At 38.7% G+C, this 23338-nt stretch overlaps 1 protein-coding gene across 1 annotated transcript; it reads right to left on the reverse strand.

Moving 5' to 3' along the window:
• Nucleotides 1-3534: 3534 nt before the first annotated feature.
• LOC118845400 (NADH dehydrogenase [ubiquinone] 1 alpha subcomplex subunit 3-like) lies at nt 3535-3807 on the reverse strand. The gene has a single exon (XM_036753300.1). It carries the CDS (start codon nt 3805-3807, stop codon nt 3553-3555), a length of 255 nt encoding a protein of 84 aa, XP_036609195.1. The 3' UTR covers nt 3535-3552.
• Between the last annotated feature and the right edge of the window lie 19531 nt (nt 3808-23338).

Raw genomic sequence — 23338 nt, forward strand, 5'->3', positions numbered from 1 at the left:
ACTCCTTCCATGAGTGAGCCCCAAAGCAAAATGTCAACCTCTGAGTATATATATATACTTCTTCAGGGTCAGAGGGCATCACAACTCTTGTGGCCCAGGCTCATATGACCTTAGGCTTCCATGTGACTTAAGCAGGTTACATGGGCCTATTAATGGATGAGAAAGATCTTCCCATCAAGCAAAAAATACATTAACAATACACCAGGCCAGGAGTTGTAGCCTGTCCTCTTGTCAATCAAAGGTAGTTTTCTCCAAGAAGTGCTGTAGAAGCCAAAGGACAGTGATTCTTTTTAAAATCTCCTATGTGTGCAGCTCTTCTTGGCCCAGTGGCCAATCCTTTCTACTGCAGCCACCCCCATACTCCTCATGGGATGAGGGAGTGTGAGGAAATGTAGTGTATAAAAGCCTATTGTAAATTCCTTTTTTTAGGAGGCCCATCAGAAAGTTCCAGAGTTACTAGAGGGATTCCAGCTTCAAGGATAGTACATGTAACACTGGAAGGGGCCCAGTTCAGGTATGCTCCATGGGCATACTCTAGTCAGAGACAATTGGGGTGGGGGGAGGTCTACTCATTACAAGTGGATTATACTAGATGACCTCTAAATTGCCTTCCACATCTAAATCTATGAACTTTTTTTTTGCATTTAAAATTTTTATTTATTTATTTTAACATTCTTTTCTTTTTAAATTTTAAGTTCCAAATTCTCTCACTCTCTCCCACCTCCCCCAATACCCACTGAGAAGGCAAGCAATATCAATTATGCATGTGAAATCATGCAAATCATATTTCCATATTAACCATATTTTTTAAAAAGCAAGAAAAATAAAATGAGAAAATGATACTTCAATTTGTACTTAGAATTCATCAGTTTTCTGTCTGGAGGTAGATAGCATTTTTTCATCATGAGACTTTGGAATTGTCTTGGATCATTGTATTGATCAGAGTAGCCAAGTCTTCCACAGTTGATCATCATTACAACATTGCTGTTACTGTGCACAAGCATCTCCTAGTTCTTCTCACTTCATTTTGCATCAGTTTATATGGTCTTGGCATGTTTTTTTCTGAAATCACCTCCCTCTTCATTTCTTATAGCATAATTGTTCTTCATCACAATCACATGCACAACTTGTTCAGCCATTCTCCAATTGATGAGCATCCCCTTGATTTCCGATTCTTTGTCACCACAAAAAGAGCTGCTATAAATATTTTTGTACATATAAATCCTTCTCATTTAACTTCTTCAGGATACAGCCTTGTAGTGCTACTGCTGTATCAAAGGGTATTGTGTGGGTTGGATAATTGTGAAGACTTCACAGGGTATGTCTAATGGAGAGGTTTTGGGATTTGGCCTTGTAATTTTGGGAAGGCATGCCCTTCCCTCTCTCTCTCAGATGTTAGAAGATAATGAACTTCCTGTGAGCTATTTGTTCTCTGCTCTGGGAAGGGTCTCTCCTTCCCCCATCCCATTTCTCCTCCTAGACTTTCAGACGCCACCCTGGCAGTTGAGTTCTGATAGGGAAAAACCTGGACGAACCAGATCAATTTTGGTCCTCTGTGTAGTTTTTCGGGCCTAGACTGTAAGCCCACCCACCCCAGCCAATGGTGAGAAGGGATAGAGGTGGGTGGGAATCTTCTTCATTAAGACTATAAATTAAGGAAGGTTCTCTTTTACCTTGCCTCCTCCCTTATGGAGGTGTGCCCAAGTCTTGCAAGGTTTGTAGAATAAATTTACTTTGTTTATGTCTCCCATACAAAGGTTTGTACAATAAATTTACTTTGTTTCTCTTAAAGATGTCTCTCCTATTATTTAAAAATTTCTGTCCCATACAGTATGCACAGTTTTATAGTCCTTTGGGCATAGTTCCAAATTGTTTTCCATAATGGTTGGATCAGTACACTACTTGACCAATTCATTAGTGTACCTCTCTTTCATTCATCCCATCCAGCATTTTCATTTCTGTTAGATGTGTGGTGGTATCTCAGAGTTGTTTTAATTTACATTTCTCTAATCAATAGTGGTTTAGAACATTTTTTAATATAGCTTTGATTTTTTTTCTTCTGAAAACTCCTTGTTCATATCCTCTGTCCATTTATCAGTTGGGAAATGGCTCTTAATTTCTATAAATTTGACTCAATTCTATACTCAGTATAAATTTGAGGAATGACATCTTTATCAGAGAAACTTGCTGTAAAATTTTTTGATACCATGTCATTGTATATAGTACCTTTCAGTAAAATGTAGTTTTGCTGATTATCTCTTCTAATTAGGTCTATTTTTGCTTTTGCTTTGTCTGAGATTGTGATTGCTACCCTTGCCTTTTTTACTTTAGCTGAAACATATTAAATTCCGCTCCAGCCCTTTATTTTAACACTATGTATGTCTTTTTGTTTCAAGTGTGTCTCTTGTGAACAACATATTGTTAGCTTTTGGTTTCTTATCTATTCTTCTTTCTGGTTCCATTTTATGGGTGAGCTCATCACATTAACATTCGCAGTTATGATTACTATGTATTTCCCTTCATCCCATTATCTTTTGTTTCTTATCCTCCTCTCTCTTTTTATCCTGTCTCTCCTCAGAGGTCTATTTTGCTTCTAATCACTGCCTCCCTTAATCTGTCTTCCCTTTTATTATCCTTCACTTTTTTTTGTCCCTCTCCTATTTCCTTATTGGGTAAGTTACATTTCTACACACAATGGAGTGTATGTGTGTATTCTTCCTTCTTTGAACTAATTCCAATGAGAATGAGGTTCAAACATTGCTTGCCATCCCTCATTTCCCCCTCAATTGTAAAAGGTTTTCCTTGCATGCCTCTTTTATGTGAGAATGTTTTCCCTATTCTACTTCTCCCTCCCCCTTTCTCCCAGTGCCTCCTTCTTTCTTTCCCCATCATTCCCTGAGATCATTCCAACATAATCAACTCACACTCATGACCCCTGTCTATGTAAGCTCCCTTTAACTGCCCTAATAATGATGAAGTTCTTAGGAGTTATACATATATCACCTTCCCTTATAGAAAAGTTTGACTTTATTGAGTCCCTTGTGATTATTTCTTGTTTAACTTTTTACATTTCTCTTGAGTCTTCAGTTTGCTTATCAAATTATCTATTCAGCTTTGGTCTTTTCATTAGGATCACTTGAAATTCCTCTATTTCATGAAATATCCATTTGTTCCCCTGAAGGATTACATTCAGTTTTGCTGGGTAGGTGATTCTTGGTTGAAAATTAGCTCCTTTACCTTCCAGAATATCATAATACAGCACTCTGCTCTGCTGTCAAAGCTGCTAAATCTTGTATGATCCTGACTGTGGCTCCACAATATTTGAATTGTTTCCTTCTGGCTTTTAAAAATATTTTCTCTTTGACCTGGGAGCTGTGGAATTTGGCTATAATATTCCTGGGATTTTTCATTTTGGTATCTCTTTCAGGAGGTGATGAGTGTATTTTTTCTATTTCTATTTTATCCTCTGCATTTAAGATATCAGGGCAGTTTGATAATTTTTTTTTTGAGAAGACAGGATGTTTATTGGGGGACAGAGGGCAGGTGGAGGATTCACAGATTCTTCAGCCATTGGAGAGAAGGCCCCTGGGGATCCTGGGGGTGGCTGGGGATGTCGGGCATGTTGCCATCATCTCGGACGGGAACAGGGTAGTTGTAGGGGGTCGCACAGTTGATCATGCCTGCGTACTTGGTATAGGGGCTCAGGGGAGGAACGAGCAGAGCCAGGGTACTGATGGCGAAGGACGCAGTCAGCACTGGCTCCTTGGCCCAGGCCTCCTTCAGGAATTGGCCCAGTCTGTCCGCCATGTTGGCCACCTTCCCTTTCACCGCCTCTTTGATAATTTTTTGAAATATTATGTCTGGGTTCTTTCTTTGATCATAGTTTTCAGGTAGTCCAATAATTCCTAAATAATCTTTCCTCAATCTACTTTCCAGGTGTAGCCAGAATGGACTTTGTTTTCTTTGAATGACTCAGCTTGCCTCGTTGAGCTTCCCTGGACGCTGGGGCTTGCTCTTCCGGGGCAGGACCAGAGCTTCCTGTGTGATGAGTCGTGGCGCTGGCTGAGGGGAAGTGTGTTAACGTGGTCTACGCTAGGGGGAAGGGCCAAGTCAAGAACCAATCAGCCCTGGTCGTTCAGGCGGCGCTTGATGATGTCAAAAACTCTGTAAGAGGGGAGAGGACAGCTTGAAGATCCTCCTTTCCTTTTCCAGTTGGAGCCAGAGACACCTACAGCCGAAGCTGAGCTGCTGGTAGCAGAGCTGACTAGAGGCTAGTGGGTAATCTTCTTACCGTAGAGGGGAAGCATGTATACGATTTTGCCTTATACCATCTCGCTTCTCTGTGGCCTCCTGGTTACCCTTGTAAGGCGGACTTATTGGGCCTGGAAGCTTTTGATGAAAATATCAAAATGGGGATGCTGGTTTGCGGGCTTGTTATTGTGGAGTGTAAATACATGCTTTAGTTCTCCTGCCTTCTGCCTAGAGAATTCCTTATATCCTGCGGTTCCGGACCTTTTAGGCACATATGAGATTCTCTTTGAAATCATAAATTCTGCCTTCCTAATATACCAGGTCAGTTGTTTTTTTTTATGAGATATTTCACATTTTCTATTTTTTTCATTCCTTCAACTTTGTTTTATTGTTTCTTGATGTCTCATGGAATCATTAACTTTCACTTGTGCAATTCTAAGTTTTAAGGAGTTCTTTTCTTCAGTGATTTTGTGTGCATTTTTTACCATCAGGCCAGTTCTGTTTTTTAAGATGTATTTCTTCAGGGACAGCTAGGTGGCGCAGTGAGTAGAGCAACTGAGTTCAAATCCGGCCTCAGACACTTGACACATGTACTAGCTTTGTGACCTTGGGAAAGCCACTTAACCCCAATTGCCCTGCCAACACCGCCCCCCCCCCCCAAAAGATATATTTCTTCAGAATTTTGCTGTGCCTCTTTTCCCAATCTGTTAATTTTCTTTTCATAACTTTCTTGCATTGCTCTCTTTTCCCAATTTTTCCTCTACCAAGAATTCTTGTTGGGCTTGGGTCCAATGAGCATTTTTTGGGGGAGGGGGTGTGCTTTTTTGGGTGGCTGTTTTCATCTTATTGTTTTCTTTTGAGTTTATATTTTGAACCTCTCTGCCACTGTAGACTTTTTTAATGGTCAATTTGTTGCTGTTTGTTCATTTTTTCAGCCTATTTCTTGATTTTGAACTTTATGTTAAAGTTGGGTTCTGCTCATCTCTGGGTAGGGAGACACCATCCCAAGCTTCAGGCCTTTTTGTGCTGTTGTTTTTGGAGCTAGTTCTTGGGGTCTGCAAGTTTTTGGTGCTTCTAAGGTGATGTGATCTTGGTAGAGATATGATCACTGCTCTCCTGGTCTTCACTCTAGTCTTTATCAAGGAAGGGCCCCTACTCCTCTCCACCTTCACACCCTAGTGCTACTTGCTGCTTTGGTACTGTGACCAGGGCCCCTGCTCCCTTGTGACTGACCGCTAGTGCTGCTCTCTGTCCTGGAACTGCATCCTAGAACAGCAACAGAGTGGACAATTAGCATCCATTGTACCTAGTGCCAGCCAAAGGGTCTGCTGTAATCTCTTTTGGAGACATTGTACAAGAGTTCAAGAAGCTGTTGCTGCAGCTACCATTGCACTGAGGCATGTGTGGGCTCCAGACAGACCTCCACCCCAGTATTACAGAATTTTCTTGCCTACCTCTTAAGTTTTCTTAGGCCATAAAACTATCTCACCCTGACTTTTTATTGGCTCTGGCACTCCAAAATTTGATTTGAGATGTTGTTTTAAAATTATTTAGAGGGGAATATTGGGATAGTTCAGCAGGGTATCTGCCTCTCATTTACCATGTTCTAAATCTATGATCTTAAGAGCCTATGGTTAGCATTAAAGAGGAAAGAAATCTTAACAGTGGAAAGTCTCATTCTGGGTGGAGGCATATATTAAGAAGAGGTTGAACATCTTACACTGGACATCAAGATAAAGACAAAATGGGTGCATGATTTAGCCATAAAGGGTGATACCATAAGCAAATTAGAAGAGGAAGGAATAGTTTATCTGTCAGATCTATGGAGAAGGAAAAGCTTTATGACCACAGAAGAGATAGATAACATTATGAAATACAAAATGGATAATTTTAATTATATTAAATTAAAAAAGTTTTGTACAAACAAAGCCAATGCAACCAATGTTAGAAGGGAAACAGAAAGCTAGGAAAAAAGTTTTACAGCCAGTGCCTCTAATAAAGGCCTTGTTTATCAAATATGTAGATAACTGAGTCAAATTTATAAGAATACAAGCAATTTCCCAATTGATAAATGGTCAAAGGATATGAACAGGTAGTTTTCAGAGGGAGAAATTAAAACTATCTATAGTCATATGAAAAAAAGTGCTCTAACTCACTATTGATTAGAGAAATGTGAATTAAAACAATTTTAAGGTACCAGGTCATGTCTATCAGATTGGCTAATATGACAGAAAAGGCAAATGACAAATCTTGGAGAAGATGTGGGAAAAATGAAACATTAATTCATTGTTGGTGGAGTTGTGAACTGATCCAACCATTCTGAAGAGCTATTTGGAACTATACCCAAAGGGCTATAAAACTGTGAATACCCTTTGACCCAGCAATACCCCTACTAGGTCTGCATCCCAAAGTGATCATCAAAAAGGGAAAAGCACCCACATATACAAAAATATTCATAGCAGCTCTTTTTGCAGTGGCAAAGAATTGGAAATTGAGGGGATGCCCATCAATTGAGGAATGGCTAACCAAGTTGTGGTATGTGAACATAATGGAATATTATTGTGCTGTAAGAAATGATGAGCAGGTGGATTTCAGAAAAACCTGAAAAGATTTACATGAACTGATTCTGAGTAAAGTGAGCAGAACCAGGAGAACATTGTACACAGCAACAGCAACATTGTACAAGAATCAACTTAGCTCTTCTCAGCAATAGAATGATCTAAGACAAATCCAAAAGACTCATGATGGAAAATGCTATCTGCATCCAGAGAAAGAACTATGGAGTCTGAATGCAGATTGAAACATACTATTTTCTTCCTTTTTTTCTTTCTCATAATTTTTTTTCCTTTTGTTCTGATTCTTCTTTCACAACATGACTAATGTGCAAATATATTTAATATGATTGTACATGTATAACCTATATCATATTGCATGCCATCTTCGAGAGTGGGGAGGGAAGGAAGGGGGAAACATTTGGAACTCAAAATCTTATCAAAGTAAATGTTGAAAACTAAAAATAAATTTTAAAAATGTTAAAAAAAAGGAAGAGATTGAGGATGACAAAGAGTTTGTTTACACTAGAAAGAGAGAACCAAAGAGCACATTTGAAGCTTAAGCTGGATAGGGCTGATAGTATGTGAGGGAGTAGGAGTGGAAAGGAGTTTCTGATGATTTGTCATGAAAGGAGGAAGCTGGGTTCAGTAGGATGAACATTGGTCCTAGACAGAGGACCTGGATTCTAATTCTACCTCTGTTGCTTACTACCTGTGTGACCTTGGTAAATCAATTAACCTCCCTTGGCTTCCATTTCCTCATTTATAAAATGAGGGGTACTTTCCAGTTCTAAATCTATAATCTGACATAAACAGGGGTTAGAGGAAGAGGAAGTAAGAAGCATCCTGGTATTGTTCTTTTTGTAGTCAAAGGTCTTGAGTTCAAATGCTAGCTCCAACTTGTATTATCTCTGTGATCCTGGATAAATCATTTAACTTCTACGTGCTTCAATTTTCTCTTCTTTAAAATGAGATATTTGGATTAGGTGACTTCTGAATTCTTTTCCACCTCTTAATCATAGATCCTTCTGTCCTAAGTAAGCAATTTGGAGGGATAAGTGGCCCTAAGGAGCACAGGCAAACTTTGGAGATACTGCAGGTTTGGTTCCAGACCACTGCAATAAAGTGAATATTGCAATAAAGTGAGTCACACAAATTTTTTGGTTTCCCAGTGTATGTAAAAGTTATCTTTACACTATATAGTAGTGTATTGAGTGTGAAATAGTATTATGTCTAAAAAACCAATGTACATATCTTAATTAAAATACTTTATTGCCAAAAAATGCTAACCATCATCTGAACCTTCAGTGAGTCATAATCTTTTTGCTGGTGGAGGGTCTTGCCTTGATGTTGATGGCTGCTGACTGATCAGAATGATGGTTGCTAAAGGTTGGTGTAGCTGTGACAATTTCTTAAAATAAGACAACAATGAAGTTTGCCATATTAACTGACTCTTCTTTTTATTTGAACACTTAGGGTTATTAATTGGCCTAATTTTAATATTGTTGTGTCTCAGGAAATAGCAAAGCCTGAGGAGAGGAAGAGAGACAGGAACAACCTGTTGTTGGAGCAGTCTGAACACACGCCACATTTATTGTTTGCATTCTCTGTCCTCTACAGGCACTGTTCATGGAGCCTCAAACAATTACAACAGTGGCATCAAAGATCACTGATCACAGATCACCTTAACATATATGATAACAATTAAAATTATGAAATATTGTTAGACTTACCAAAATGTGACACAGAGATACAATGTGAGCACATGCTGTTGGAAAAATGGCACCCATGGACTTTAGTTCATGCAATGTTGCCACAAGCCTTCAATTTGTTAAAAATGCAACATCTGTGAATTGAAGCTTGATAAAATGAGGTGTGCCTGTACAGAGGTGTCAGGGTGAATTCAAGTAAAAGCTTGTAAGAATCAATTAACTCAAAGATTCCAGTTAGAGTGTTGGTGTAATAGTATGCCTATAGAATTTAGATCCCTCGTGAACTTTCCCAGGAAGTTGGAACCAGCCTCATCTTGGCCCCATGATATTCCATGTATATATCACAGGACACTAGACTTAGAGCTGGAAGCAACTCAGAGGCCATTTAGTCCAGTACCTTCATTTTACAGAAGAAGAACTGGAGGCCCAGAAAGATTAAGGGATTGGCTCAATGTAAGGGACAGGATTCGAACCTGGGTCTTCCTGGCCCAGCATTCAATCTGCTATGCCAAGCCACCTGCTAACAAGTGGCAGAACTGGGATTTAATCATTTAAATTCTCTAAAATCAAATTCATTTGGAGAATTTATAAATTATTGCTTGAATAAACAATGATTTCAAAATAATATACAAAACACCATCATTTCAGGAGCCATTCTAGTTATATATAATGTGTTTTTATGTTCTTTTACCTGACAAAATGACTTGACATCTGCAAAGGTGCTAAAAAATAAGTATTTCATATACTTCATAGCCTTTGAGCCCTGACATCTTTACTTTTGCCAGGAGAAATTTCATAATTTTATAGCACTAATCAGGAGATGAAAAAAAATCCTCAGCTGGCATGGATTGGCTGTTTAAAAAGATTTTGTATTTGCCGTGCCCCCTAAACCCCAGTAAACCAAGAGGTTTACATTATTAACGTTCACAGTGAGTACTTGGACTAGCTTTGCTAAAGGCTGGCTGACAGCCCAGATATTCTCAGCCCCGGCTGAGAATGGAGACTTCTGGATACTCAGGACCAACCAAAGAGAATGAATGGCTGTGTCATGCTCTGTAGCATCAGCAGGCAGAAGGGGAGGACAAAATTGGCCAAGATCCATAACTTCTAAACTTTTGTAGTACGGAAGAGAACAAGCAGTTTGGAGTTTACCTCTCGGCAGGAACATTTATTTACATCAACCCACATCATCTCTTGGCTGTCTTCACATTCTGCCACACTTCTCTGGTCTCATGTTCAATTCAATTCCACAAACATTATTAAATACCTAACATATGCAAAGTACTGGGGACACACAGACATATGCACATACATAGCAGGTACAGATATTCCTTGCCTGCTTCCAGCCAACCACAGGTGTGACTCAACATTTGAGCATTGGCAGCTTTGAGCCCTGTGGTGAGCCAAGTATGTGGAATTTTGGTCTGCTGTGGTTAACCCTGAGTGGTCCTTTGGTCATTACTCCAGCTGCACGAGGGAGGGGAGGAGGAAGGCAAGGGAGAGCTGCAAAAATGGTGTCATACACGAAGTGGTTAGCTGGAAGGTGTGTGTGTGTGGTGGGGGGCACACATGCCACCATACTAAAATGAGAACAAAATAGCTCCTGCCCTCAGGGAGCCTACAATCTACAGAACCATGGGGTGGGAGAGGGCTAGAACATGTACAAAGATCAGTAGATGCAAGTTAATATGAGGATGGAGGAAGTACTCACATTTAGGGGGCAGGGAGTAGATCAGGGAAAGCTCCCTGGAGGAAGTATCAGCTGAAGGAAGGATGGTGACTTCCTTGAAGGAAGGTAAGGATTCTGAGAGTCCAAGTTGATGGAAAAAATACACTCTAGGCATGAGACACAGCTTGAGTGACTTTGTGAGGGTTAGAGATTGAATGTCAAGTTCACGGAGTAGCCAATAGCCCAGATGGGCTGAAATACAGATGTGTGAAGGAGAATAATATGAAAAGAAGGCTGGAAAGGTAGGTTCAAGCCAGATTGTTAAGGGCCTTAAGCACCAGGCTAAGGAATTTGTAGTTAATCCTAAAGGCCATAGGAACCATTGAAGGTTTTTAACTGTCCAGACCTATAATTTAGGAAGATTATTTTTAGCAGATTGTAGAGTTCAGAGCTTAGGAGAAGGAAGAATAATTAGGGGCTATTGTAATAGTCCAGGTGAGAGGTGATAAGAGTCTGCATGAAGGGAGTCATACTCTAAGTGGAGTGAAGGGGGGACAGATGTTAGATACATCATGGGGGGAATAATTGGCAAGACCTGGTCAATGGTTGGATGTGAGGGAGAGGGAAGAGCTGTGGCTCAGAGGCTACAAACCTTGTGATTGCCAGGATGGTAGTACCTTCAACAGAAACTGAAGGGGTGACCATCAGTTAGAGAATGACTGAACAAATTATGGTACATAAATGTGATAGAATACTATTGTTCTGTAAGAAATGATAAAAAAAGATTCATAATTTCTTCATCTTGTGAAGACTAGTATGAATTGATGCAAAGTAAAGTGGGAAGAATTGGAGCAACAATATTAAAGAGGAGTAACTTTGAAAGAATTAGGAACGCTTATCAGTGTAATAACCAAATACAATTCTAGAGGACTAATGATGAAAATGCTACCCACTTTCAGAGAAAGAAGTGAAAGACTCAGAGTGCAAAAGATTTTTGTTTTTCCCCATGTGGCCAATACAGAAATGTGTTTTGCTTGGCTATACATGTTTGCAATAGGGGTTTTGTATTTCTTTCTTTCTTAATTGGGGGTAGAGTTTGAGGGAGATAAAGTAGATTTTTGCTGAACAAAAAACAATATAATTGAAAAACAAAACAAAAAAACTTGGGCTATGTGGTGGCCAAGTTTCCCAACATGGAAAAAATAAAAGTCGTTTGGAGGAAGGGCAGGTTGTAGGAGAAATGTTAATAAGATCCACTTTAGCCATATGGAGTTTGAGATGCCAACAGATATCTCATGATCGAATTGACACTTCAGTTCTTAAAAATCACTAGGAAATATTACCTTATTTCTAATTGATTATGTGATATTTGAAATTCCTTTGTGCCAGGCTCAAGAACTTGTTGCCAGAAAGAATTATTTGGACTGCTAGAGTTTTGAGGAATCCAGCATATTAGGTGGCATGGAATGGAATAAGTGTTAATTTACGTAGTACCTACTATGTGCCAGGCACTAAGCATCTTTACAAATATGATCTCATTTGATCCTCACAACAACCCTGAGAAGTAGGTGCTATTATTCTCCCCATTTTACAGTTGAGGAAACTGAGATAAACAGAGGTTAAGTTGCTTGTCCAGGGCCACAGAACTAGTGTTTGAAAACAGATTTTAATTCAGGTCTTCTTGACTCCAAACCGAGGACTCTGTCTACCATACCATCTACCTGCTTATGTAGACAAAATTAGGTGCATTTGATGGTATATATGTTACAATTTCTTCAGGTTTTTCAGTCTTTTGATTTTGTTTTAATATTCTTTGTTGTCTCATTGAGTCATAACTTTTTTTAATTTTCAGGGAATTCAATTCTTGGGTAAGGTTTATCACCAAATGTTCCAAACTATTATTTCTCATTATTTTTCCTCCCTTGCGTGATGCAACATGGACAAGCACTTCTAGAAACACCTTGGATTTATTATGCATTTGATTTTTAATTAATTCTTGGTTGCTGTGCATTCAGAAACATTTTACTGTTGCCAAATTTTTCACAATTCCATATAGAGTTGTGATCCACAGTTTAAGAAGCACTGGTAGCACATACTTGGTGGAGAGATTAGAGGAATAAGACCTAGTTTAGGAGCTAACCTCTGAAGCTGTGGACCAGAGACCTTCAACTTTTATTCATTTTATCCCCAGAGCCTGGCACATGGTTGGCACTTAATCAATCCTTATTGGTTGTTTTAATTTTTAAATAATGAGGCACTGGGTGTGGTGGCACATGCCTGCTACTGGAGAGGCTGAAGCTGGCAGATCCTTTTAGCTTAGGAATTCTGAGCTCTATTGGGCTAAACCAATTGAATGTCTACACAAAATTGGCACCAATATGGTGAGCTGGCTGGAATGTGAGATGGGAATACACTAGGTTGTCTGAGGAGGGGTTAATTGGCCCAGTCCAGAAAATAGTCAGTCAAAGCTCTTTGCTTTGCTAATTAGAGTGGACTGACTTGTGAATAGCTTCAACATCTAATCTTTTAAGAAAAAAGAAAAGGCAACCTGGTTGAATATTCTTTAGCCTGGTATCTATATGAGTGTGTTCATTGGCCTGAGACACTAAAAGAAAAGGCAACCTGGTTGAATATTCTTTAGCCTGGTATCTATATGAGTGTGTTCATTGGACTGAGCTGTAGAGCAGATCCATACATGGCACACCCGTATATACCATTTGGCAGTGCTGAATAAATGGATGAATGAAGATTGAAAAAAAGGACATTAAAAGAAGCCAAACATTAAGTAGTTGCAATGAGGCAACTATGTGGTACAGTGGGTAGAGCTCTGGGCTTGGAGTCAGAAAGACTAAATTCAGATCCAACTTCAGATACTTCTGAGCTGTTTGACCTTGGGAAAGTAATTTCATTTGTTTGCCTCAGTTTTCTTAACTGTAAAATGGGGAAATAATAATACCACCTACTTCTTGAAGGGTTGCACGAATCAAATGAAATCACATTTGTCAAGCCCTTAGCACAATGCCTGGCATATAGTAGGTGCTATATAATTGCATATTCCCTTTTCTTTCTCCACTTCTCAGGGTTTCTTATGAAGATCAAATGAGATGTTTTTAAAGCACTTAATACATAGTAAGTTTATATAAGTGCTTTACCAGCACTTATAGTATAGCAATACCTTATTACTATTATTATTAATGTTAACTGTTGACATTTTATTTTTATAACATATCCATCAATTTTAATATTTATTATTTATGTAATTATTTTTATATATAATATGTTATTTATATATTGTATATGATACATAATTTTTATATTATTTATATAATTAGCACTATTAATTAATAATTAAGTTATCATCATAATTATTATTGGCTAACCTTGGCCTCCAGAAAGAAAAGGAAAGACATTTCTCCTTTTTTATTAGAGAGGTGTGGGATTCTGAAGAATGGTGCATATGTCTATCAATTGGTTTTCCTTAATTATTTTTCTTTGTCACATTTTTCTTTGTTTATTGGATGGAGTTGGGAGTATATTATATTTGGAAATGACTTTTCAGTTTCAATCAAAAGACATGAATAAAACTTACTATTTTACAAATAAAAATAAATTAATGAATGTAGAATAATGTCCTTGACCCACGACTCCAGAGGTATGTCTGAAACTAAACTGGGATTTATTGCTCCAATCTCCATGCCAGGCTGGTGCTTGCTTAGCCCATAATCTCTGAATTTTCTGAGTCCTACCTAGGCTTAAGATAAGATAAATTCCTCAGTGGAGGCTGGGAAAATTCCCATCATGTCAAGCCACTAAAGAGTGTCCATAAGGTCAGGACATTAGTGTTCATTCTTCCTTCTACTCTTCAGGGTAGATGACCAAAAGTGCAGGTTATTTTGCAGGATACCAAGCAAATTCCTAGTCTCCATAGTTGCTACCTGACATGACCCACTTTTGCCTAGGATAGATACTATCTCCAGAACTCAAAATACTGAAATATTTTTTTTAAACAAACAAGGTGAAATCACAACAAACAGAGAAGAGATCAGAAGAATTATCAGTCTACCTTATACAATTAAATGCCTGCAAAACTGAAAATTTAACTGAAACAGATGATTATGCACAAAAACTTTAAGTACCCAAATTAACAAGACACTAAATAGAGCTCTTGAACAATTCTGCTTCAAAAAAGGAATTTGAAGTGAAGGAACTACTGAAGGGGGAGGGGCGTTCCAGACTTTGTACAAGTAAATACTACCAAATGTTTACATAATTAATACCCATCCCATTCAAATAAGTTTTTAAAACTGAGAAAGAAAACACTACTCAACTGTAATGGAGAAAATGAAATCCTAATACCTAAACCAGAAAAGCCAAGAAATGAAATTATAGACCAAAATCACTAATTAGTATTAAATGAAAAAAGAAAAAAAGAACTATCAAGATTTTAATCCAGGAGCAATTTTCTCTCTCATTTTTAAAAAATGTTGAGCAGATGGAGGGGGCAGAACCAAGATGGTGAAGTAAAGGCAGGGATTCACCTGGGCTCTCCCAAATTCCCCTCCAAACAACATTAAAACAATGGCTCAAAATTAATTCTGGAGTGGCAGAACCAACAAAAGGACAGGGCAAAACAGTTTTTTTTTAGTCACAGACAACTTAGAAGGTTGGCAGGAAAGGTCTGTTTCACTGAGGTGAGAGTGGAGTTCATTGGTGGCTTCTGGAGCACCCAGCTCACAGACAGTAAGAGGGTTAGATAAGTGGTCAGAAGGGATTATAGCAGTCCCTATGCTGGCACTGGGTGGAGGATTCTGTTGTATTGCCTATACAGGGTCCCTGGTTGCAGGCTCATGGCAAGAAGGAACACTAACATACTAGATCCTGTGGCTGTAGGGGAGTGGGGACCCTGGTCACTCTTCCAAGGTGGAAAAGAGTGCTTGTAGTCACTCACAGGCCAGGGCACAGGCCAGGAAAGCAGTAACCACACCTCTTCTTAAAGCATACCACCTTGGAAGAAGTGAAAACTTACAGATCCTCAGAATTAGCTCTGAGAACAGCAACATAAAAGACCTGAAGCTTAAGACAGTGCCCCTTCCACCCCAGGAGGACCAATTTTAAATAAAGACAAGCAATAGGCTAGAAAAATGAGCAAATAACAAACAAAAAAAAAAGAACCTGACCATAGAAAGTTTCTGTGGTGACAGGGAAGATCAAAACACAAACTCAGAAAAAGACAACAAAGTCAAGACAGGTACATCCAAAATCTCAAATAAAAATATGAATTGGTCTCAGGCCAAAAAAAAAATTCTGGAAGAACTAAAAAGAGATTTTAAAAATCAAAGAGGTAGAGGAAAAATTGGGAAAAGAAATGAGAGTTATTCAAGGAAATCATGAAAAAAGCATCAACAGCTTGGTAAAGGAGGCACCAAAAAATGCTAAAGAAAATAACATCTTCGAAAAAACACAACAGAATAGGCCAAATGGTAAAAGAGGCACAAAAATCCTCTGATGAGAAGAACCCCTTAAAAAGTAGAATTGGCCAAATGGAATAGGAGGTGTGAAAAATTCACTGGAGAAAATATTCCTTAAAAATTGGAACAGAGCAAGTAAAAGCTTATGACTTCATAAGATATCAAAAAACAACAAAACAAAATCAAAAGAATTAAAAAAAGAAGAAAATGTGAAATATTTCATTGGAAAAACAACTGACCTGGAAAACAGACTGAGGTGAAATAATTTAAGAATTACCGGAATACCTGAAAGCTATGATCAAAAAAAGAACCTAGACATCATCTTTCAAGAAATTATCAAGGAAAACTGCCCTGATATCCTAGAACCAAAGGGTTAAATAGAAATAGAAAAAATCCACTGATCACCTCCTGAAAGAGATCTCAAAATGAAAACTCCCAGGAATATCATAGCCAAATGCTAGAGCTCCTAGGTCAAGGAAGAAAATACTGCAGGCAGCCAGAAAAAAGCAGTTCAAATATCATGGAGGCATAATAAGGATAACACAAATTTTAGCAGCTTCTACGTTAAAGAATGATAGGGCTTGGAATGTGATATTCTGGAAGGCAGAGGAGCTAATTTACAACCAAGAATCACCTAGCAGCAAAACTGAGTATAATCTGTCAGGGGAAAAGATAGATATTCAATGAGATAGAGGACTTTCAAGCATTCTTGATGAAAGGACAAGAGCTGAATAGTAAATTTGACTTTCAAATACAAGACTCAAGTGAAGCATTAAAAAGGTAAACAGGAAAGAGAAATCATAAGGAATTCAATAAGTTTAAACTGCTTATATTCCTACATGGGAAGATGATACTTGTAACTCCTAAGAACTTTATCATTATTAGGGCAGTTAGAGGGAGTGCACATAGACAGAGGGCATGGGTATGAGTTAACTATAATAGGATATCTAAAAAAATAAACAGGGAAGAAAGAGGGATACACTGTGAGAAGGGAGAAGTAGAAAAGGGGTAAAATATCTTACATAAAAGAGGTGGGAAAGAACTTTTACAGTGGAGGGGAACATGGGCAGGGCAGTGTTATGGCAATCAGACTTTTCCCAGTTCTTCCCTTTTGGGATGCTAAGACTATCAGGGCTCCCCTTTGTTTGAATTGGTGGGAAACCTTTTGCTGTCTTTGTCTTGGAATGTTTCTCAGCTATTTCTCAGCATTAAGACAATCAAGAGTCATTGAATTTTATATGATGTGATACTATGGATGGGGAACTTTCCCACACCCAGCCTGGGTGAAGTCAGAGCCCTCAGGGCTCTGAACGGGATGTAATTGAGGGGAGCTTCGTGTTTGACTTTTGGGGCTCACTCATGGAAGGAGCGTTGAGACTCTGGGCAAGCCGTAACTGCCCTCTGTCTTGCTTTGTAACCCAGACAGATAAGATGTTGGTGCTTCTCTGGTAAATGTGAATTGTGATTTGAATCAGACAAGGTCTGTCTGTTGATGTTTGTAATTTCTGTTTGTATTTGCCTTGAAGTTCAGGGGGCTGATCTTTTCCCCCTGGAACTAAGTGAATAATATATGTATGTTTGATTAAACTGAGATTGTTAACCCCTTAAAGCTGCTTTCCTTAGAAAAGCAGATCAAAGAACCTGTGTTGGCAGCTTTCTGTGTGCTGGTTTTTGGTGGGTCTTACACTCCTATAGCAGTTGCTAGCAGATTGTTGTTACAGGGTGAAAACAATGCTTGAATCTTACTCATCAAAATTGGCTCAAAGAGGGAAAAACATAGATGATGAGGTTAAAGAAAAATGATGATGGTAGGGAACCATAGGTTTTTAGGGGTGCTTGAGACCCCAAAACACCAACATGCCAGGTATTCAACTCAAGCCTTGTCAGCCAAGGAAAAAGACAGAGTTTATTAAGGATTCACCATAATGGGTTGTCTTAAGAAATCCCACCCTTTGTGACACTTGTTTTCACAAGCGGGCCAGATTCAATCTACTGAGCTAGATTGAATTGGAGTGCCTTCATGGAGGCAAGATGGAGCTTATATACAGAAAGATTGTGGGAGGGATTGAGGGGTGGTCAAGTAGTCTGGGGTGACTAGAGGAGGTGTTTAGGGAGTGTCTTGAGGAGGAGTCTAAGGAGGATCTTGATGGGACTGAGGTGACTAGAGGTCAAGACTCCAGGAAACAAGAGAATGGGATTTTGATAGGATCAAGGGTGGGAAGCAGCTGGACTAGGGCTAGGCCAGGTAGAGATTTGGGCCTATATAATGAAAGGCTTATGGCCTCAGGGGAAAGCCAGATCTAGTGGGAGGATTCAAGGAGAGTTCAAGGGGGATCCCAGAGACTGTATCCCATCAGGTTCAAGGAGGTTCCCAGAGACTGTACCCTCATCATGCATACTCAGAATGGTATAGAAATGTGTGAGGTAAATAAAATGTGAAGACTTCACAGGGAAGAGATATATATATATATATAGATATATATATATATAGATATAGATATAGATATATAGATAGATAGATATATAGATAGATATAGATATCTATAGATATAGATCTAGATTGATCTATCTATCTATCTATATATATAAATTTTTTGTTTCTTTCTTCTGGTTTTGGTTTAAAGACTTGCTCAGTAAGGATAGGGTCACTGGGACCTGCTTTCCTTTACTGTAAAAGTACTGTAGAAGAATGGAGAGGGTCTCCCTCTCCCCTTATCCTATTCTCCTTCTTTAGATTCATAGATGTCACCTCAGTTGTAATCATTAACTAAGGGAATGGGAATTGGAGTTTTTGTGCCTCAATTTCCCGGTTCTTTGTCTAGCTTTCATGCTCAGATTCTAAGCCCGCCTCCCAGCCAATGGTGAGAAGGGTCAGAGGTGGGCGGGAATTCTCTTGTGTTAGGTATAATTATTAGTGCTTTGCCCCTTGTTAAGTACCTCCTTTGCTGGTTCTGCTCTGTGCTAGCAGAGGATGCCGAATTCTTGAGAATTGAATAAAATTGATTTCTGTTCCCACCCTGAGATGGCTCCTTATTATAAATTTAATTGGTGAGGGTCTTTCATCCCACACAGAAATCTATCTTATCCTACAGGAAAGCAGAAGGGGAAGGGGATAAGAAAAGGGGGGAAGCTGATAGAAGGGAGAGAAGATTGGGGGTGGTCAGAAGCAAAGTACTTTTGAGGAAGGACAGGGTGAAAGGAGAGAGAGAGAGAAAGAGAAGGATAAACAGAGGAAAAATAGGATGCAGGGAAACACACAGTAATCATAACTGAAGAAAATTTACAGCAAGTTTCACTGAAAAGGCCTCATTTCTCAAATACATAGAGAACTAAGTCAAATTGATAAGAATACAAGTTCTCTAATTGATAATCGTCAAAGGATACAAACAGGGAGTTTTCAAATGAAGAAATTAACGCTATCTGTACTCACATGAAAAAATGCTTTAAATCATTATTAGAGAAATGCAAATTAAAGTAATTCTGAGGTACCAGCTCACACCTATCAGATTGGCTAATATGACAGAAAAGGAAAATCCAAATGTTGGAGGGGATATGGAAAAATTTGGACACTAATGTACTGGTGGTGGAGTTGAGAAATGATCCAACCATTCTGGAGAGCAATTTGGAATTATGCCCAAAGGACTATAAAACCATGCATACCACTACTAGGTCTGTATCACAAAGAGATTACAAAAAAGGAAAAGAAACTTTATGTACAAAAATATTTGTAGCAGCTTTTTTTGTGGTGACAAAGAATTGGAAATTGAAAGGATGGCCATCAACTAGGGAATATCTGAACAACTGTGGTCTAAGATTGTGACGGAATACTATTTTCCTATAAGAAATGATGAGCAGCATGCTTTCAGAAAAACTTGGACAGACTTACATGAACCGATGACAAATGAAGGGAGCATTGCTTCAGGAGAACAGTGTACACGGTAACAGCAATATTGTGTAATGATCAACTGTGAATGGCTTGGCTGTTCTCAGGAATACAATGGTCCAAGACAATTCTGAAGCACTTATGATGAAAAATGCTATCCATCTCCAGAGAAAGAAATGATGGAGTCCAAATGCAGATCAAAACATACTTTTTTAAACTTTCTTTATTTTTTTGGTTGATGCTTTTTTTTCGCAACACGACTAATATAGAAATATGTTTTGCATGACTACACATGAATAATCTACATCAAATAGTTTGCTGTCTCAAGGAGTAGGGAGGGAAGGAAGGGAGAGCATTTAGAATTCAAATTTTTAAAAAATAATTTAAGTGGAAAAATATTTGTTTAAAAATTTTTTTGAGCAGATGACTGTGTTGCTTGAGGAACATATTATAATGATCCAACATAGAGTGTGTAGCATTTATGATTATAATAGTTAAATTTTAAAACAAAGTTTACCTTATACTTGTCCATATACATTTAACGCCAATTTTAATGGACTTTTCTATAGAGAGTATAGATACTGTTACTGTATTGTTAAGATGCAATGGAATTTTGGATAACAGTAGTTGTCATTCTTTGAGGGGACCTGTGAGGAGACTAAGGGCTTAACTGACATTCTGGAGAGACTTAACTGTGATGTTTGAAGAGAGGACAGAGGGGAAAAAGACTAAGAGAACTTACTTTCTGAGAGAAGTGAGTCTAAAACTTACCTTGTGGAGAAAAATTTTAAAAAATTCTTGAGAAATGATGTCTTGAGAGAGCTAAATATGGGGAACTGCATTTCTAGAATTGAGAAGTCAGCAGTTGTAATGATGGTTAAAGGTGACTGGTTGTGAGCATTTTCATAGACAACATTGGAAATAATTATTTACATCTTTGCTTTATTGTTTGTTACACTGTAAGTAAATAGCATCGTCAGTAACAGAGATGTTTATTTAAGGCTAGGAGATTAGAGTATTACATAGGTATGTATACATATACATACACACATGTGTATTTGTAGTATCTATACCTGCTATAGGAACAAATACTTATAGGAAAAGAAGTTTCTCCAGTTTAATAAACTGGAGTGGGGATTCAGAGCCAATTGATTAATTAATGAAAGAAATTGTAATTTTAGTAATTAGCATCAACATGGCAAAGCATACCCCTTTATTATCTTAGAAACTAGGATGAGAATGAATAAATAATATGAGCTAATAGCAGGTAGAGATTGCCCCACACAGGCTACCTGTAAGAGTCAATCCTAAATCTCTACTATATACATAAATGCTACTGTGCTAGTTCAAGGGTGGGGAACCTGCAGCCTCAAGGCCACATGTGGCCTTCTAGGTCCTCAGGTACAGTGTTTTGACTGAGTCCAAGTTTTACAGAAAAAAAAAAATCCTTTTATTAAAGGGATTTGTTCTATGAAATTTGGATTCATTCAAAGGGCTGCACTTGAGGACCTAGAGGGCCACATGTGGCTTTGAGGCTGCAGGTTCCCCACCCCTGTTTTGGTAACTAGAACTGAGTGATAAGCAATTCATATAAGTAACTACAAATTGTGCTACTTTTGCATAGCCAAGTCCACATAAATGTTTTTCTTTTCACAGTTCTCACAGTTTTCTTTTCTCTCATCTCTAAGATACTCATCTATTCATAATTTTCCCTGAAACTCATACAATTTAGTTACCATCACTACCAATAAGAGAGGCAGAATGATGTAGTAGCCCCAGGGCCAGGAAGACAAGGGTTCAAGTTCCATCTCTGACAAATATTTGCTGGGTGATGAAAGGCAAATAACTTAATCTCTCAGTGCTCTAGAAAACTTTCTAAGACTAAGTTTCAGAGGAGGTGCTAAGCCGCATTTGTAGAATGAATTCCTGGGAGTTTCCTATATGAATTAAATCACAGGTCTAATTCTATTCATTACCTTAATGAAGAGGTTTAAGAAAAATGGTGATGGTAGGGAACCATAGGTTTTTAGGGATGCTTGAGACCCCAAAATACTGACATGCCGGGTCCTGCCGAAAGAATTCGACCCAAGCCTTCTCAGCCAAGGGAAAAGACAAAGTTTATTAAGGGATGGCCATGATGGGTTGTCTTAAGAAATCCCACCCTTTGTGATGCCTGTTTTTACAAGCAGACCAGATTCAATCTACTGAGCTAGATTGAATCTGAGCCCCTTCATGCAGGCAAGATGAGACTTATATACACAAAGATTGTGGGAGAGATTGGGGGGTGGTCTGGGGTGACTAGAGGAGGGGTTTAGGGAGGGTCTTGAGGAGGACTGGGATGAGGTCAGACTCCAGGGTGCAGAAATAGCTGAAAGCTACCTGGAGATGACAGACATTAAGAGAGCTAGGGTAACTGGGCTAGGGTATAGATATTTTGATCTGGATTGAGGGTGGACTAGGCTAGGTGGAGATTTGGGCATAATGATAATATAAGGCTTATGGCCTTAGGGGAAGGCCAGATCTAGTTGGAAGATTCAAGGAGAGTTCAAGGGGGCTCCCAGAGACTATATTCCAGGTTCAAGGGGGTTCCCAGGTACTATACCCTCATCATTCCCCCTTCAAACAAATAGGACCCAAATTCTTTTAGGGTCCAGGGGGGTTTCCATAGTCTAAACCCCATCATTAACACATTGAGTCCCACACATTAAAAAAAAGTACTAGGTTTTAGGGAGGCAGTGTGGTAGCTTTAGCCTAGCACACATACTTGTAGTGGAATAATGAGGGCAGTAGTCCCAGACTAAAGGGGAGCCTGGAGTTCAGTCACTCAGAACTTTCTGAACCTCTCAGTGGTCTAATAGTGACTGAGTCCAGCAAGAGTCTACTGAAACTCAACCATGTATAAGCTAGAGTTCAGATTAAGAGAGTTGTGAATAAACATCTTCCTGGATCACACCAGTTTGAGAGCACTGAAAACTTGTAGGCCCCCAGACTGAATTGTGAAAGCAGTAAAAGGACATAAAAGGATGAAAGCTCAGGCCAGACATTCCCCTTTCCTACCATCTCTTCCTAACTGACTTATGTTTCTGTCTCCTCTAGCAGTGTAGATAGTCCTTGAGAGCAAGGATTGTTTTATTATTATTTTTTTGTCTTTGTGGGCCCAGTGCCTAGCACAATGCCTGGCACGTAGTAGGTGCATAGTAAATGCTTATTGTTTGATTGGGGAGTGATTGAACAAATTGTTGTATATAAATATAATGGAACATTATCTTGATGCAGAAATGGTGACCATAAGGAATACAGAGAAACATGGGATGGGAAGACTTGTATGAACTGATGCAGGGTGAAGCAAGCAGAACCAGGGTTAACAATAGATAAAATAATTATGACAAAGTAAACACTAAAATGAAGCTGTAGGGCATCAATAAAACTTTTAAAAAAGAAATAAAATAAACTGTAATGACTGATCTTGGCACTAATTAGCCACAATCAAAGGATAGCCTCATTTGTCCATTATTTCCATTAGAAGTGTGTTGATGGAGACCTATTTAATAGATGCACGGACTGAGTCACATAAGCCACTGTGGTTCCACAAAGGTAACTCTGAGTCCTGAACTCAAACTCTTCACTGGTGTTTAAAGTTTGATTTTAACATCAGCTGGCAGTGTTTAAGCTGTATAAGAAACTTCTATATTATGAGAATGATGGGGAGAAGACAGAATAGGAATATGGAACATGATATTCCATGATGTTCGGTGTAGAAGGCAGAGTAGAAGTCATCTGTCTATGCCTAGAAAAAGAGTTTT

Source organism: Trichosurus vulpecula, chromosome 4, assembly GCF_011100635.1.
Source record: "Trichosurus vulpecula isolate mTriVul1 chromosome 4, mTriVul1.pri, whole genome shotgun sequence".
NCBI classification, from domain to species: domain Eukaryota; kingdom Metazoa; phylum Chordata; class Mammalia; order Diprotodontia; family Phalangeridae; genus Trichosurus; species Trichosurus vulpecula.

Bases quoted from the DNA above. Each gene is read 5' to 3' on its own strand.
- LOC118845400 (XM_036753300.1), bottom strand. From the start codon at position 3,807: ATGGCGGACAGACTGGGCCAATTCCTGAAGGAGGCCTGGGCCAAGGAG.